Source organism: Peromyscus maniculatus, chromosome 19 (assembly GCF_049852395.1).
Source record: "Peromyscus maniculatus bairdii isolate BWxNUB_F1_BW_parent chromosome 19, HU_Pman_BW_mat_3.1, whole genome shotgun sequence".
Taxonomy (NCBI): Eukaryota; Metazoa; Chordata; class Mammalia; order Rodentia; family Cricetidae; genus Peromyscus; species Peromyscus maniculatus.
Window position 1 is genome coordinate 12,300,623 of NC_134870.1, and position 18,262 is coordinate 12,318,884.

General features: G+C 38.5%; 1 protein-coding gene across 1 annotated transcript in view; it reads right to left on the reverse strand.

Moving 5' to 3' along the window:
- The window catches only part of Ccdc178 (coiled-coil domain containing 178), a 348,053-nt gene that overhangs the window by 196,763 nt on the left and 133,028 nt on the right, over window positions 1-18,262 (reverse strand). The window contains exons 16-20 of the mRNA XM_042264107.2: window positions 17,328-17,390; window positions 16,125-16,286; window positions 14,334-14,447; window positions 12,444-12,589; window positions 10,792-10,951 (exon numbers count right to left, since the gene is read on the reverse strand). Of these exons, the coding sequence (XP_042120041.1) occupies window positions 10,792-10,951; window positions 12,444-12,589; window positions 14,334-14,447; window positions 16,125-16,286; window positions 17,328-17,390 (645 nt within the window). The remainder of the gene's footprint in view (window positions 1-10,791; window positions 10,952-12,443; window positions 12,590-14,333; window positions 14,448-16,124; window positions 16,287-17,327; window positions 17,391-18,262) is intronic.

Genomic DNA, 18,262 nt, shown 5'->3' on the forward strand with positions numbered 1-18,262 from the left:
AGTCTACAGATCTGCCTATCACTTCATCAGCAGAAAACCCAGCCTTCCCGAGTTTCCTTGCTTAATTCCACCTTGGGGTATTGGGCTTGTTACTTTCCTTACAGCTTATTCTCAGAAGGGAAAGTGAATCTAAGCAGTCTATAAGGGAAGTAGATTGCTCAGAGACCGAGATCAGAACCTGCCGCTGGACTGTGTTGTTTTCAATTGTATTAAATTGGAAAACGAATTCCAAGGACACACCTTCTGGGTTACTTCAGGTGACAAGCAGCCTGGTGTAAGAATGGAAAGGTAAGAGAGATGCCCCAGCTCCTGCTTTTTGAGGGCAATTGCAGACAGACCCAGGAAAGGCAGCCTGATGGGCAGGCAGGGGTGCTGGCCTTCCTTCGCTTCCCTCTGCCACCTCAGCTTAGCTGTGTGCAACACCTGTGCCAGTGACATGGAGGGAGTTGGATCCCTCTGAACTGTCTCAGTGGCACTGAATTCAATGTGCTTATTTGAGTAGATTAATAAACTCTTCTGTTTGATGGTCTGCTAAAGCCAGAATGCAAAGATTGTCCACAACCAAAGAAGCTAAAATGTTAGAGGCTCTGAGGTAGAAGACAGCCGAAGTCAGGGAATTCAGAATCCCACAGTGGCTTTGTAGTACAAGATCTACTTATCATCCTGGGCTGATCCTTTATGAGCTAAGAGGAGATGTCCATAATATTACACCCAGAGTAAGGCTTTGAAATGAAATATCCCCAGTGACATGAAAAAACCTGTTAATCAGTGAGCTACATATGGCTCTGAATTAATATTTATCATAAAAAGTTTTTTAAGATACTATCTATCTCCAAAGTATCGTCCCTGTAGTTATTCAACACTAATCTACTGAAAAGGGATGGTACAAATGAACCTGGGGACATTAATAAATCTTCCCAAAGCAGGGAGATTGCCCTGGATTTTCCAAGTAAACCCAATATGATCACATCAGACCTGTGACATTTGGATACAGTTTCAGTGTGTATCCTAACCATTCATAGATCATAAATTTGGCCTCCAACTTTCTTGGTGTAGTAGAACCTAAGACGTCAGTTTGGGTACAGGGAAACTGGGTTATTGAAGACAATTCTTTTAGACAGGACCACAGTTCCTCAGGGACCACATTTCATGCGGCACCAAGTGCTTGAGGAACAACATGTAATACTGTCCTTTGACAGCCACATGCAAACACACAAGCATGCATATACATATCACAAATATATGCACCTGCATACACATGAACATGCACTCACAAACACACATACAAAATAGTCAGGAATACAACAGAGCCTTATGGTAATACATTATGTAATGTGTATTTTTTTAGTGGTCCTTAAAGAATTTTGTACAGTGTGTTTTGATCACATCCATCCCTTCCCCCAGCTCCTCCTAGATCTATGTTCTCTTGACTGCCACCCAACTTTGTGTTTTCTTAAAAAAAAAATCGTTTGTTTCATGTTGACTTTAGAATCTTAGATGTCTGGCTTCCCCACTTTATTTTTCATTCTTCTTGAGGAAATGTAAAGTGTGTGTAATTTTATATTTTTTCTCTTTGCCCTACTAAGAGGTTAGATCTGGGCATGGATTCATGTTCTAGAATGTCAAGCATAGATTGGCTCCTTTAGTAATTCAATACATAGTATAGAACTAACCTGTCTGAAAAGAGGCTTGGCCCTCCCCTTTTTTAATTGGGAAGCATCTGTAAGTCCCTAGAATATGATTACCGGTATGGGGGCTGTGGGCATTGCATGGCCCAACATTGTGACTGATGATGGAGACTTTGGCCCACACTGAATTACTTCAAACATGTCTAGGAATACCCATGTTTAGGAATTCCCACAATTGATTGTAGATTAAAGGACAGCCAATTGGGCAATATGTAACTAAGCTCCAGTTAAATTCTAGACAAAGAAGCTTCCTTGGTTGGCACTCCTCTTTGTTTATTGTACCATCTCAGATTAGAGAAGAGATAACATCATCCATGACCTGAGGAGGAGGGATGAGGCTGTGCATCCAGATCTCTCCAGGACTCTGGACCATTTGGTTTTACTTGCTTAATTTAATTGTATCTTTTCTATATGATGAGACTACAGCTATAAATGCACTGTTCTGAGTTCTACAAGATTTTCAGCAAATCGTCAAGCTTGAAAGTGGTTGTGGGAAATCCCCAAACTTGTGGCCAGCTGATGTCTGCAGTGAGGGCAGTCTAGTCTCATAGAGACTGTGTCCTCTGGGTGAATGAATCATTTAAGTTCTGCTTATTCCAAGTGTGGTGACCATAGAGCCAATGTCAGAGGTCTGGTGCACAATGTGTATTTTTTAGAGGAGCATTTAAGTTTCTACTTCACTTGATCCTGTTATTCCTGACTGTACCCTCGTGTCTTATTGGTGGTGGTTGTAGTCTTGAGATAGATGGCAACTGAAATTGAGAGTTGGCATCACTCTTCGTACTTGAGCAAGGGGTTCTCTGTGGACAGAACCCTAATTTTCCGGGGAATGAGTGTCACAAAGATAGATATGCTGTCTGTATTCTCTTGACCTTTGAACTTCACAAGGCCAGTTACTCATGTGCGCTTAGTCTGATGGAGCTTTAATTCCCCTTGGTAAAGAAGAAGGCAACCTGGGCGCCCATGATACCTGGTCATGATGCCCTAGGTATTAACAGTTTAGTGGAAAGTGTTTAGGATGTTTGTGTGAAGGGGGAGGAGAGAGGTGACCATTAAAATTCCATAAATGTATTTTAAAAAACTGAGCAGTGATGGGAAAGTCTTTTTCAATGTCATTCAGTTTAAGTTCTCAAAATATAACTGTAAAATTAGAAAAATGCAATATTTGCTGCCTACCATACTAGATTGCTCATGAAGGAAATGACCCTTACCCTTGAGATTTAAAAAAATATGCTGTTTAAATTTTAAAAGGGTAGGAAGAGGAAAGAATCTTTTTGTCTCAAAGCTGTTCTGTCTCAGAATTCAACTCTAATGTAAACTTATGGGCAAGAATGCAGAAATGGAGTCAAAAGCTAAAAGTATTTTTCACTGTTTTTTTGTTTTTGTTTAGCACATTCATTGTCTTTTTCATAAAGTGTGTTTCACATTATAAAAATCAACAAAGGTTATCGAAAAGCATTTTCATTATTTTATATTGTACTGAAAATGAACTTGACACCATACAACAGTTTATATATTTCATTTCCTTCCTGTTTATAGCCTATTTCATTTTCTCTCAAACTGTTATGATTATCATGGCACCCAAATTTGAGATGTGCGGTTCCCTCAGGAGGTCAGGTATATGTGTTTTCTGCAAGCAAATAAATCAGACAGTGGAAGAGCGATTTAGGTAATGTTGACAACCCCCCTCACATACACACACTCTCAGAACAGTGAACAAAACACTGTGTGATGCTTTGTGAGAGCATCAGGGACAGATTTTAAAAACTCCTAATTTTAACAGGAAACATACAGTGTTATGACTTGGGAATGGGAAGTCGCTGATATTTGAAATCTCTGGTAACTGAAAATGGGTCCCTGATTGCTCAACCACTTCAGTTAGATCTATGCTTATGGACACTGCAACCCTATGGATGTCGCATTTCTGCAACACTAATTTTTTCTTAAAACAAGCTGAGGTGAGCTTCCTGAAGGTAAGGATGCCATGTAAAGGTAAGTGGTCAGGATAATGGGATAATGGGAGGTCTCCCCAATTATATCAATAATCAAAAGAGAAAAATAGTGAGATATGCTACTTGCCACTGCTCATTCAGGTGTTGTTCTTGATTACACTAAGTCACACACACGCACACACACACACACACACATAATGCTACATATAAACACACACACACACACATAATGCTACATATAAATATATATATATAACATGCTATAATGAGTGATTAGTGGTATAGTTTAGACAATGCCATAGCAAGACTTGGAGGCCCCAATTACTTTATTTCTTTCTTTTAAACTTTTTTTTATAAGAGGTAAGTATTTTTCTCTCTCTCTCTCTCTCTCTCTCTCTCTCTCTCTCTCTCTCTCTCTCTCTCTCTCTGTGTGTGTGTATGTGTGTGTGTGTGTGTGTGTGTGTGTGCTCACATGTGCATGCACTGAAGATAAAAGTCATAGCCTAGTACATGCTAGGAAAGTCATCTACCACTGGCTACATCTCCAGTCACTTGAAGATGTATGTGCATACCCTTCCTTCTTTTGTTTGACTCTTTAGAAACAGCATATGAAAATGATGCTTCAGAGTCTTCCAGTGAAGTTGTTCCTCCTTCTCAGAATGAAGGACCTGTGATCTATGCCAACAATCTTTATTAAGAATTAACAATTACACTCCATGAGATGGAGTACATTCTTGATACTGCTTGAGTGACGAAGAATCAAAGCCTAGATAGCCCAGAGTTCTAGAGTAAAACCAAATACTACTGGTTTTGAAAAAAGTAGTAATAAAATTAATCTTAATAATATTCTGCTATACTCATAGATCAGTGTCTTATTAAGCCAGCATCAGCTAAATTTCCTCCTGTAGCAGATGGTAACAAATACAGAGACCTATAGTCAGACATTATGAGACAGACAGAGAGACAAAGAGAAGCATTGGAACACACAGCTTTAAATGGGATGTCTCCAACAAGTCTCTCAGGGAACCCCAGGGAAGATGATGCAGAAAGAGTTTAAGATCCAGATGGGATGGAGGAGACCAGAAGAAGCCGGGCCTCTAAATCAGCTAAGCAGAGCTCATATGAATTCACAGAGACTGGAGCAGTAAACATAGAGTGAACACAGAGCCTACACAGGTCTGCACTCATTTCTCTGTGTATATACTATAGATTTCAGCTTAGCATTTTTTATGGGACTCCTGAGTATGTGAATAAGTAAGTTCCTGATTCTTGTGCCTGCTCTTGGGCTCTTTTCCTTTTGTTGGTTTGCCTTGTCCAAATTCATCTGATGGTTTTTGCTTTATCTTATTATATTATATTACTTTGTTGTGTTTTATTGTTATATCTTAGAAGCCTGTTCTTCTCTAATGAGAGACAGAGAGGGGAATTGATCCTGATGGGAGGGGATTTGGGGAGGAACTGAGAGGAAGAAGAGAGAGGGGAAACTTTAGTGAGAAAAGAATCAATTTGTTATAAAGGGGAGAAAGAATTGCATACTGCATGTAATAAGAACCAAATTCCTACTTATTAATCAAACTCTACAATTTTTTTAGTCTACACCTTTTCCGAGTGAACTCTGAACGTGCCATTCCCTGGCAAAGCAGTTTAGATACACATCTGTGCTTCATCCTTGCTGCAGAATGCTGTCTGCATTAACTAAATCAGAGCTGGCGTGAAGATTTTCTTCTCACAGCCCCCATAGTCTAGAAAGTCTAGCTGTATTTTTTTTTTTTTTTTAGTACCATCCTGGCTTTTCATTATCGCTTCCAAACCACAATTCCTTACATATGTGAGAAGATATTCCTTTTTTTTTTTGAGTTTAATGTGATTAGAGGACACAATACATAACCAGTCAGCCAAAAGGCAATGGTTTAATGGACTTCTGCTGATTTTCACATGCCTAAGAAGGAGTCTGGCTGAAGGACTTGGCCTTGTCTCTCTGCCTATACCTCATTGCACCATTATCCCATTTTACCTCAGTATCAAACTGGATGACCTATTCAACACTTTAATCTTGAAGTTTATGGACTTACTCAAATCACGTTAGCTCTAATTCCACAAGCCATTAGCCATTCATACCCATGGTCACCCTTCCTACTTCACTGTCTTCTGGAGTGGCCTCACCTCACTTGCTGACTCCAGTCGTGGGACCTGGTGCTTCTGTCCTTGCACTCATTTCCATCTCGTGCTGGCCCAGCCTGGCTTCTGCTTTGGTATATTTTTCCTGTAGCTGAATCTTCTTGAAGCCTCTCATGCAGCATCTGCCCCCATAGTTTCTATAAGGGCATCCACACCCAAACTCTTGCTCCCCGAATTCTAGACTCTTAGTTTCTATTTGCTGCTGAGTCCCAAGTAGCTTCTCCAAGAGTTTCAAGATTCTGTTACAGCCAGCTTCATACATGTTTTTTTTTTTTTTTAACCCGTAGACCCTGTTTCTAGATAACCGTGCTGTGGATTATCAGGTTATCAGCATTAGAAGCCCCATATTCACATCTGAACAATGCTTCTCAGCATCAGCAGCAGAATCATCCATATTCCGTCTATAGGAACAGCAGAAACCTGGGCCCCAATCATTCGAAGGTCTTGGTGTCACTATGAAAGTCTTTATTGCTGCCACATCTAACATCCATCGTTCCTCTCCAATGTATGCATATAATCTGTAGGAGTCAATCACTCTTATGTCACAGAAAACACAGAAATATTCATCTTGTCACAGTAGCATAAAAAACACCAGATCTCTGTGTATCTGTGTGTGGTGTTTGTGTTCCCTGAGTGTGTACATGTGGGTGCATGTATGTGTGGAGGCCAGAGGTCAATGTTGGGTGTTATCTTCAATTGCTGTCCATCTTATTCTTTGAGACAGGTTCCCTAGCAGAGCCTAGAAATTATTGATGCAGCTGGGCTGCCTGTTCATCGAGTTCCAGGGATCTGCCCCTAGCTCTGGGGTTACAGATGTGTACCACTATGTTTGGCTTTTACAGGGCTAATGAGGTGTGGAGACTATCAAAACACATTATGTACATGCATGAAAATGTCATAATGAAGCCTGTCATAATGCATAATTAATATATGTTAATAAAAATTTAAGAAATTAAATATTTTTACAGATAGTCTGCAGTGGGTGAGACACTGAAAAAATGGCAATGTACTGGAGAATGAAAAGCAACTGTAAAAATATAATATGTAAACTATGCTCATAAAATACTATAATTACATTGAAAACTATACATTGAAATGTCAAAAAAGATGGCAGCCAAAGACGGTAAGGGATACCTCTAAGCTGCTGTGGGAAATAAAAGCTAAAAATAGTGGCCAATTTTCTGCGTAAATAAAATTCTATTCAGATTTCATGTATAGAGTTTAACATTACATTAGCAGTAATTCTGGGACCTGGAAGAGACATGGGGAAAAAAAGAAAGGAAAGCTCTTTTTCTTTAGTAAATCAAATCTTCATAATCTTTTCGATTTATATTTAAGAACCCACTACTCCATGTAGTACCCTTCTCCTGATTTCTAAGTGTTTACGATCACTTCAGCATGAGGTCTGGGTAAAAACACTGTGTTCTTTGATGCAAAATTAGCACTTCTCATCACCTATCTTCAAAATAAAATGTGCTTTTCTCAATCAGCTGCAGATTTTAAGAAAATGATGTGCCAGGTTCATATGTTATGTGGCTAACTGACACTTAATCATATCCGAAGCACTTGTAAAGGAAACATTAATTATGTGAAACATGCTCCTCATGCTAAGAACTCTCATGCAATTTTAAAATGGTTTCTGTGTCAGAAATGTCATCAGGTAAGGAAAATTATTCATGCCGGGGAAATTCACTGGTCAGTTCCTTTTCTTCGAGAGTTTATCATTCACCAATTTTCCATTATTGAGAATACAAACGGTATGGTTAGTTTCTTCCTACTAATAATTTTAGTATTTCTGGACACGGGGTGAGGATCACAGTTTACCATTTGTGACTTGAGTTTTGTTAACTGTCACATAGTCCATCTTCCTGCAGATGCAACGTTTTTAGTCCATAGGATTTCATTACTCAGCACTGAGTGTTGTGAACACAGTACTACTTATGAAATGGTTGTGGGTAAATGAAGAAATGATGAGTGGTCAATAAGAGAACTAATCACATACTGAAATAAGCTTTGAAGTTAGAGCCTAGGTTAGAGTTGTCTGAGTTTTGTTATTTAGGTGCCGGGCTGTTGAAGGAGGTGTGTGTGTGTATGGGGGGTCACTGTTTTGTTAGAAGTCAAGTATTCTCCATGGGAAAAAGTCAAGGCATGACTGACTAGACAAATGTTGGATTCTTTTAACCAGCAGAAGTATCTCCCTATGCAGGGAAATAGGAAGCAATGTTAACAAGGAAAGGGGAAAACATGCAATCTGTGTATGAACTCAGTCTGGAATTTTCTTTCCAGGGTAGTTAATTGTTACTCCCTCACAACATAAATGACAAAGAGCAGAGCATGAACGCAGGAAACAACAAACAAATAAACAACAATAAAAACAAAGCCCATGGAGAAAGTCTGGGCTGCCAAGAGAAGACAGAGCAGAATGCAGCCTCCAGCCCTGCTACCAGGTGCTCACATTTTTAACTCTGTGGTGCCTTTTTATTTTTTGCATCCTTGATCAATGCTATAGTAGACATTATAGTTATTTTTTAAACAATATCCACAGGTGATCTATCATCGTGATCAATTGCTCTGCCCCAAAGGGACAGTGCAGGTCAATAACACCAAGTTTAGCTTTCATACAATATTTTCTATCATGGAGTGCCTTATCTAGATATTTATGAACTTACTTAGTTTCTAAAGAGGAATGACATTGTGCTCTCTAGGAGAAAAGAAAGCACATTGCATTATCTCACTGTTCACTGCCCAAAACCTAATGTCAATCAAAGATAAAGAGCATCCTCAATGAGGAGACTTAGTAACCAGTGAATCTTAAATGTCCTCATCACACAGAGGAACTCTGTGCTTTGGGTCACATATGGCAAATCATTAGGATAAATATATCCAAGAAATGGAGAAAAGTCACCTTCACACAGTCAGGTTCTTGGTAAGCATTCTTGAGGGATGCCAAAGAATCCTTCAAGGTTAGAAGGCAACAGAAGATTTAAATGTTTTACTATAGGGGATAGAGAAGGTGGCAAACATTCATATATGATGAAGGACAGAAAGGAACAGGAATGGGGCAAGAGGAGGAGCAGGAGGAGCAAAGAATGGTACTGGAAAACTGCATGAGTGTTCTCTGAAGTATCTGGACCATCAGATTGGTGCAGTATGAAAACAATCTGGAGAGAACTCCTGCTTCTAGATAGTATCATGCCTGTGTGTGGCCAGCAAACTTATCAAGGCAGGCGCACTCATCCACCCATGCTTGGCTGTACATATCTACTCACCCATTCATGCCCCAAGTTTTGATTGACTTCCTCCCCGAGCTCTGAGCTTTCAAGACACAGGGTAAAAAGAAAGATAGCGGCCTCCATCTAAAAAGCGTTAGGTTCACGGGAGTCCAGCTGACTATGAGTACCTGTGAGTCAATCAAACAGGTTAAGACGGAGACCAGCACAGAGCAAAACACTGGAGCCATGCTATGCTTCTAAAGGGGATGCAGGGCTGGAGACATGGGGTGAGAAGGCAAGGAAGGATTTTTGGTGAAAAGAAATGCAAATCTCTTTTGCATTTTGTAAGCTAGGGACTGGTTAGGTCAGGCATTTTCATCTCTTTCCTGCTGACCTTTTTTTTTTTTTTTCATTTCACTAATTATTGTTCCACTGAAATGCTGAAATGCAGATCAATCAATGATTGCTGAGGTTCCAATGTGTGCTCAGCGCCAGGAGGACTGTAAAATGTGATGGAACTAAGAGAAGTGATTCTACAGTTGCAGTAACGCAGGAGGCGAGAAAGGGTGCTCGAGTCAGGAAATAACAAAGTCTTGTAGTGAGAGTTGCTTCTTTTTAGTTTCAGCTTCAGTGTCCTCATGGGTCACAGGCCTGAGACAGCCACCAGAGTTCTCAGAATCCCTTCACAAAGGAGGAGGCATCGTTTATTGCCACTAGATGGCGCCAACTATTTTCATTTTTTTTTTTAAGGAAGAAAAAAAAAATCTTTTCTATGTAATAGCCAAGCCATATTTAAATAAAAGACTGTTACTTATCACCACTACTTATAAAACTGTTATTAACTTAATAATTATTTAACCATGAATAAATCAAAACCACTAAAAATACTCCTGTGAGGTACTTTTGTGCCAATTTTTAAAAAATTTACTAAAGTCAGTTTTGCCTTATGTAAGAACAAAAGAAATTTGAAATATGTGTATATATCATAATAGATTATACAATCATGAAAATAGTAGGATTAAAATAACTGATAAAAGTGCATTATGATACAATATTAGACATATTTTAAATATTTTGGCAAAAATTAGTTTTAATAAATGGAATTTTGTTTTCAGAAGAACTGTCTCATTGTGTAACTAAAAATTTTAATATCAAATATATTTTTAAACTTTTACTTATGCATTGCAATTATATATAACAAAAACTATTGTAAATTGTAAAATGGAATAGGAATCACTGAATTAACACATGTGTTTTAGAGTCTATATAAAAATTAATATGTTTAACTTTATATAGTTTGGTTAATAAAATTCAGATGCAGGAATATATTTTGGCATATGATTTCAAAGTGTTATACACATTTTTAAAGGAAAGAACATGAAACATTCTCACTTACCCAATAAAAGTGACTCGTCATACTCAAATAATGTTTAAATATAAATAAAGTAGCAGCATCTTCAAATCTCCACTGAAAGCCTTAATTCTGGAATGAACACAGCCTACATTTTTACATCAGTAGGCATGAAAATAAAGTAAGGCACAGTGATAAAGTCAGAGTCTGCACAGAATGCATAGAAAGTCCGATGTCCTGGATGAATACGTAGCAATTACTCCAGAAGGAAAATGAAAAATCACAGGCTTATCGCAGAAACACACTGATTTTTAAAATCTAAGTATCCCTGTCACGTCAGTCAACAAAATTAATGATGTACTGCTTATTTGACTATTGTTACGTTTCTCTCATTTTCAAGTCGGACTCACCCGGATTTCAGCCAGGGTGCTCTGTCTCATTTCAACAAGCTTCCTGAACATCTTGTCCTCCTCAAAGATCCTCTCCTCACAGTGCTGCTTCTCTAGCTTGAGGTGGTCAAACACACCCTGTGAGTGTTCCTTGTCGAATCTCAGCTTGATGAACTCATCCCTGTGTGGAAAGAGTTTCACATGTGAGCTCAGTGCTTGCAAAAGGAAAAATACTAGTCTTTACGAAGTGGCAATAAGATGATGGTGTCAACAATAAATAAGCTTAAGAAACACTTGCTAATGCTGAGCTGTGGTCGGAACACAGAAGAGTCACTAATGAGTAGCATGGTCTGGGGCCTTCAGTCGGCTGTTCTATCATAGCCATGACACAAGCACCTGATACAAAGTCTGAATGAGATTTGCAGCCAATCTCAGGTCTTTGTAAGTTTAGTGCAACTTATATAATTTTAAGTTTATACCTTTCAGAACTATGATATTCTTTGGTGTTTAATAATTTAAACAATGTGTTTTCTTTGTTTCTTTCTTTGTTTGTTTTTTTGAGACAGAGTTCCTCTGTGTAACAGCCCTGGCTGTCCTGGAACTCACTTTGTAGACCAGACTGGTCTCAAAATCACAGAGATCCACTTGCCGCTGCCTTCCAAGTGCTGGGATTAAAGGTGTGGGCTGCCGCCACCACCACCCAGATTGTCCTTGCTTTCTTACATGATATGACAACAATAAATTAGTCTTTTGCAGATAAAACCTATATGACCATGATCACTAAAGCCCTCTAGGTGGACTGACTGACTTGAACCCACTAGAGAGTATCTGGTTCGAGGCTACACATGGTTGTTTGTTTGTTTGTATTTTTATGCATGTGTGTGCATGTGCACATGTGTGTGGGTTGTGATGTACATGGATATGAGTGCAGGCTTTTGCGTGGATGGCAGAGGTTCTCCTGTAGTAGTGCTGGGAAGTGAACTTGGCCATCTCCCATGTCCACTTTTATTTTTTATCAAATTATCCCCCATGTGCTGACTGTACTAATATTTTTGTTGGCTATCAAGCCACCATTCCTAATGTGACCAGTCATTATGAAAGCCTGTCTTATAATATTTAACAAAATAGGGAACAGAACCAACATGAATACAAGACAACACAAGTTCCACATCATGGGCCTGAGAGCACCGTCATCCAGGAGCCAAGGACCCTTTCCCACCGAGAGCATCGCTGATTGATGAGGTGAGCTCATAAGAGGCCACTAAAGAAGGGAGATGTGAACACATGAAACACATGATAGATTCTATAGAATATCTCTTTCCAAATTCTTCCCTCAAAACTGATACAAGGTTAGGGGAAAAACATAAATTCTTAAACATGGCTCACAAACACCAACAATGTGTTGACTTAATGAAAGATATTATTAATACCAGAGAGAGAAGTTTACAGATGTAGTTATTCAAATAGGAAAAAACCCAGGAGAGAAATAAAGAATGAAAGCAACTTATAATTATGCTCATATAGATAAAAATGGTTGAATATCATAATTTATCACATATTTCTGATAGGATTCTGAGGGAAAATGTAAATCATCTTAAGAATAAATTTTAAATATGGAAATCTGATTTTGTTAATCATATAAGAAATACGATTATTATTTTGACAAAACTTACTTCAACTTTTCAAGTTTGTCTTCAAAATTTATCTTTTCCAGTTTCATTATTTTTATCTCCCTAGTCAGCTCTATGCTTTTTGCGTGGAGAATAATTGTTTTGTTTCTGGTGAATTCTATTTCTTGATGGATTATTGAACCTTTTCCCTTAAAAAAAAGTTTCAAAGGTTTCATTTTAACACTTAGATTTTCAAATCTTTGGATTTCAGAGACATGGTTACACAAGCCACATAGACAACACGAGAGCAAGGATGGAGGTGACGATGTAAGATGTGTGGTTACAAGGTTATCCAGTCAATAAAAGAGTAGCAAGCCCGCAGCAAGGCAGACGAAGATGTAAGCATGTGCTCCTCACATTACCAGAGGAGCTTCCCCAAAGGGTAGAATCGCATCTATGCTCTTCGCTCTCCCACCCACCAGCCTGTCCTCACGCCACATGTCCTAAAACACACAAGCTTGCACATGCTTGCACAAGGTGCACATGCGTAGCTATGGTTCTCACATGCACAGGATGAACGTGGCCAAGTGGCCAACTAAGCACAGATGATCTCATCTTTCAAATGACACAAAACAGCATTTCATCAGCACAATTTCCAGAGGTGATTCCAGGAAATTAGTTCTATGCTGGGGTGTCTTTTAGGTGAACTGACCTCCAATAAGGTGTAAAATTAAGGGACCTTAGGTTCCATGCAATCACCACCAATAAAAATAGGGTTAACATGTTTATGAGTGGAGTATTGGCATTTCACTGGCCAAATAAAACTAAATTAAAGTCTTTGTATGGATGACCAAAATAAGAGGAATGGAAAAAAATGGCTTTAGCTATCTAAATGAAGATGCTTTCTAAAACCAACATTTTTCTAGTAAATGACTGAAAAAAATTTAAAATGTGTATTTTAGTTAAATTTTAATCTTTTAAAAATAATAATCTATATTGTCAAATCATACATCATTATTATAATTTATATTAATGATTCAAAGTATATATCTGAATACACTTTCTAGTCGATAGGCATATTTCTGATAAATGATGATTTTGTAAATAAAAAATATCAGATTACTAGATTTAGAGCTGAAAACTTTCTTCCCTTCCCTTCTCTGTTTCCCTTCCTTCCTCTCTTCGCCTCCCCTTTTGCCTCCCCTCCTGTCTTAGGTCACTCACACTAGTGTACTAAAATGGAACGGAATGGGTCATTTTAAACAGTGAACATTTATCTCTTTCAGTGCGGTGGGCTGAGGAGTTCAGGAATAAAAGGCAAGCAGATCTGGTGTCTGCTGGGGGCTTGCTCTTTTTCAAAGATGCTGTCTTCTTGCTGTGTACTCACATGGAGAAAGGAGTGAGCCTGGCCCCCTTGGACAACTTTTTAAAGGCATTGATCCCAGTCACAAGGGTGGAGTCCTCAGCACCTCACCAGTTTGCTCAGGTCCTCTAACCAGTACCCCCAACAGCAGAGACCCTTTCGAGAGAACTATGGGAGGTACCCATGTTCTTCTTCTCCTTCTCACGGGCCTCTCTTTCCTTCCTCCTTTCATCTTTCTTTTGCTTCACTGAAGCTCCTATGTAGAGATCCATGTAGGGATCACTGTGGGGCTCAAAAGAGTAGTGGATCCCTGCACAAACCCGGCGTGAATTTTGGGTTGCTTTGGGATATTTTCCTGCTAAAGGCTGTGTGTCTTGGACACTAGAGGAGTGGGTAAGACAGGCTACATAGATGCAGTGTGTGTGTGTGTGTGTGTGTGTGTGTGTGTGTGTGTGTGTGTGTGTGTGATGTGTGTGCAGAGCCTATTTAGTGAGAGCAACTCAAAACGCAAGGTATCACTTTACAATTATATTTCCCTGATGAGTTTTCATTGATGTAAGAAATTATAAATTGGAAATTGGATTTTTCACCTCGGTTTTTGTGAGTTCCTTACGGCTTTTCTTGCTCTTTCTTTGCAATTTTTTCTTTGTTGCAGCTACTTTCTTTCTTACAAGTTCTTGCTTCTCCCGTATCTCATGAAGCATCTAGAAGGCATTCAGAGTTTGAGTCCTATAACATTTGTGATTCACTTACCTTGGTTTAGATAAATAGTATCTTGTGATTATCTTAATAATCAAAATGTTTATTTTAACATATGAATGGACAGGTACACTGCCTATGAGTTCTAAACTATGGCACATCTAATCCCAATATTTTGTTTGAATTATCTAAGTCATGTAAAGTCTAATCTGTTTCAGTTAAATAAGCAAAAAGGATGAACATACATAGAAATTATAACTTTGCATTATAATGTTTAAAATATTTCAACTAAAACTGAAGCCCTAAGCACAAATTCTCAGAAACCATTATCAAAAAGAAAATGCACAAAAGCGTATTCTTTTCCAGAATTTGTGCCAAATGGCTAGTTCTTATAATTGATTAGCTATTGAAACATAAAATGAGAAATGATTGGTGAACAACAAGAATATATAAAACCAGACTATTAGAATATGAAGGGAAATGTCATTAATTGTTGGTAGGATTCATTATTATACTCAGACAATGACATTGAGATACTTGATAAAATTAATAAATCCCCAATCATTAATGTAAGAGACAGTCATTATCAAAACCAGTTATCCCTCAGGTTTAATACTTGTTATATGTTTGTCATGTGTGTATAGGGAACCCATTTAGAAGTTTCCGTTTGCTAAACCTGGTTAGGCTCAAGTTTTCTGTAGTTTATAATACAAGGAAACCCCTTCTGGTCTGTTTCATAGGGAGACTTTGAAAGCCAAAATAAGCCGGGCGGTGGTGGCGCACGCCTTTAATCCCAGCACTCAGGAGGCAGAGCCAGGCAGATCTCTGTGAGTTCGAGGCCAGCCTGGTCTACAAAGCGAGTTCCAGGAAAGGCGTAAAGCTACACAGAGAAACTCTGTCTCGAGAAAAAAAAAAGTCAAAATAAATATTTTTAACAGTAATACTTTATAACTTACATTTTAAAAAGAAAGACATTTTGAAAATTGTTAATAACCGAAGGTCCAAAGTTACACCATCATTTGCAAAAGAATAAAAAAAAAAAAAACCCACAATGCTGCCAAATTGCCCCAAGTATATGTGTGTCCTCCTTGCAGGGAAAGACAAGAATGTATGGCTCCTGCCACACCCTCCGTTTTTTCTGAAAGATAAATGATAGGATGCACACATATTTTTCTATGATTTTTTTCTTTGGGAAGGGCCAGTAATATCAGTTACTGACAGAAGCTTGTAGTTTTGAAAATATTTTGCTCACATTTGCTTTATTTTTCACCCTGGCTGTCTTAACTTTCACATGCACCAGAAACTTACCTGGAAAATGTCAAGATGCCTCATATTTTATGTTCAAGTCAACATAGTTTTTTGTGTCGAACTAAGAAGCAGTGGAGACTGAACTGAGTGCTCTGTCCTGGCCAGTCTCGCCAGGCCTGGCACTAGTTGCTCAGTTTCAGAACAGTTTGCTCCAAGTATAGTGTAAGATAGACTACATAGGGTTGTAGAGTTCTTCAGTGAGTCACTGGTGTGATCATGAAAGAGCAACTTGGAGGGTTTGTGATTCCCCTCTAAGAAACCATAAATTTCTATATCCTATCTTCACATACATTACTTAGTAACCTAAATATCCCTGAAAATAAATGATTGGTTATGAGTCAATGCTCGTGTACTGAATTATTGTAAATGCTTACATTCGAGTGTTGACGGTGGATAAGTCTGATTTTTACAGCATCTGCTTCTATCTTGCGCAGTGGCAACTCAACTTCTGTCAGAGCCAAAGTGTAGAGTGCCTTCCTCCTCAAAAATTCCTGCATCTCCATGAACTGAGTTTCTTCAATGGTATACAATCTTTTCTGCCAGCCAAGAGTGCAAGTCGTTTATTCGTTTGTTAATTACACATGCATTTATTAAGACCAGTTTAATGGTATCATTTGAAAATCAAACACTGCAGCCCCTCATGGAAAAGCAAGGGGTGAGACTGCAGTATTTTAAACATGCAGCTATTGAACAAATGTGAGAGAAAAAACAAATAGACAACAAAGATCAAACATTCTATCGCACAACAGCAGTTGTTGCCGACAACACACACTCGAATGTATCTTATTCATGCAATGTAAGACAAAAGCAACCAAGGAGCGGGAAGGTTATAAGAAATTATTAGGCAAAAATGACTTGCCTAACTATGGAAATACTCAGGAAATATCTATAAAAAGACACCCCCTCAAAAGACAAAATATCTATAAAAAGGCACAGGAGACAACCCCAAATTTGACTTTGCTTTATAGCATTAGATTAAGGATTCTGAGAATTGCACATCACATGTAATTGGACTCCTTTGCCTTGTGATTTTAATTCTTCTATCATAATAATCACAGCATCACATATTCGTATTTCTAAGGGGAAGCGTTCTGGAATAGATCAGAATATCAAAGCTTGGTTCTAAAGGATAGGCAAGATTGAAAAACTGAACTTGGTTTGGCTAGTTATCACACTTCCATTTCAAAACCTTTCTGTAGAAATATCATACCACATTGTTTTTTCAGGGTTAAATAAAGAATCCCAGTGAGAGACACTAAAAGTAAAGAAAACGTAACATCATCAGAAAGCAAACCAAAGAGTTCGACAGTTAGGAATAAGAGCGCACTGCCCTTTCACTAGACTGGCAGAATTTCCCATTAAGCCACAAAATGAGATATGCGCATGGGAGGTCAGTTTCTTTATGCATGATCAGACACTCTAGTCGTACACAGAGGCCAACTGTCATCAGCTAAGGAGAGAAAAGTGCTGGCTTGCAAACCAAGCTGTGACAAAAGATGCCTCATTACAGGCAAATTTAAAATGCTAAGTAAAATGCAAGTTAAAAGAACAAAACGCAGAAGCCAAATTAGTATTACCTGAATCGCTACCCCCGCAGCCATTTCACCTCGTGTGAGCCTCCTCAGGAACTCCTCTCTAGTCTGCGTGTAAGAAAGTTGTCAAATGGAGACTGGATTGATAGAATATGTAGGAGGAAGTTTTGACAGCTACTAAGAAAAGATACAGTTTACTTGCATCAGAATAAAGAGCAAAATGGTCACTATGATTTGCACATTATAATTATTTTTAAGGCCTTGATACTATTTGAAGAAAAACGTATACATGATATACCTGGAAACAGTGGGATTTGGTTTCATCTAGGTTATATCTTATAGTCGTGAACTTAAAAAATAAATAATCAGAGAAAAATCTAGACTGTCCTTGGCTCATCCCCCCTCATCCCCCAGAAAAACAGATTCGTTTTAATATTTCTTTCCAGAATAAGCACTTTGAATGCTGAAAACAAAATAGATATAATCAAGTGTGATGCTTGCACAATGTGATTAAAGCCTCCACTTGACTAGAGAAATTTCTTTCTTTATTTTTTTTTTTTTAAAAATCATTCCTTGAAAGATAGCAGTCAAAAGAAAAAGGAAGCAGTTTTCCTTTGTTCCCTGGATAATGGTCGTAATTTTTCAGTGTGGCTTTAAAATGGCACAACCCATCATTGGAAGTCACTGTCTAGGTCCTCTGCCTTGTGATTATACTGGAGTCCTATATCTGAGAGATATCTACTTTCACACTGTGCTCCAGATTCGAAAAAGATACACAAGTTTGCAATCAGAAATCACCCCATAGCTACAACTCCAGGTCTACAGAGGCAATAAAGAGAAGCAAGTACGCAAGCTCATCTTCCAACCCTTCCTCTACCCGGACAACAATGAGAATTAAGACCCTTTTCCCAAGCAGCAGAGCAATCCCATTACAGCGAGGTAGGGCTGGAGCCAGGGCCTACATTATTTGAATCGAGGTT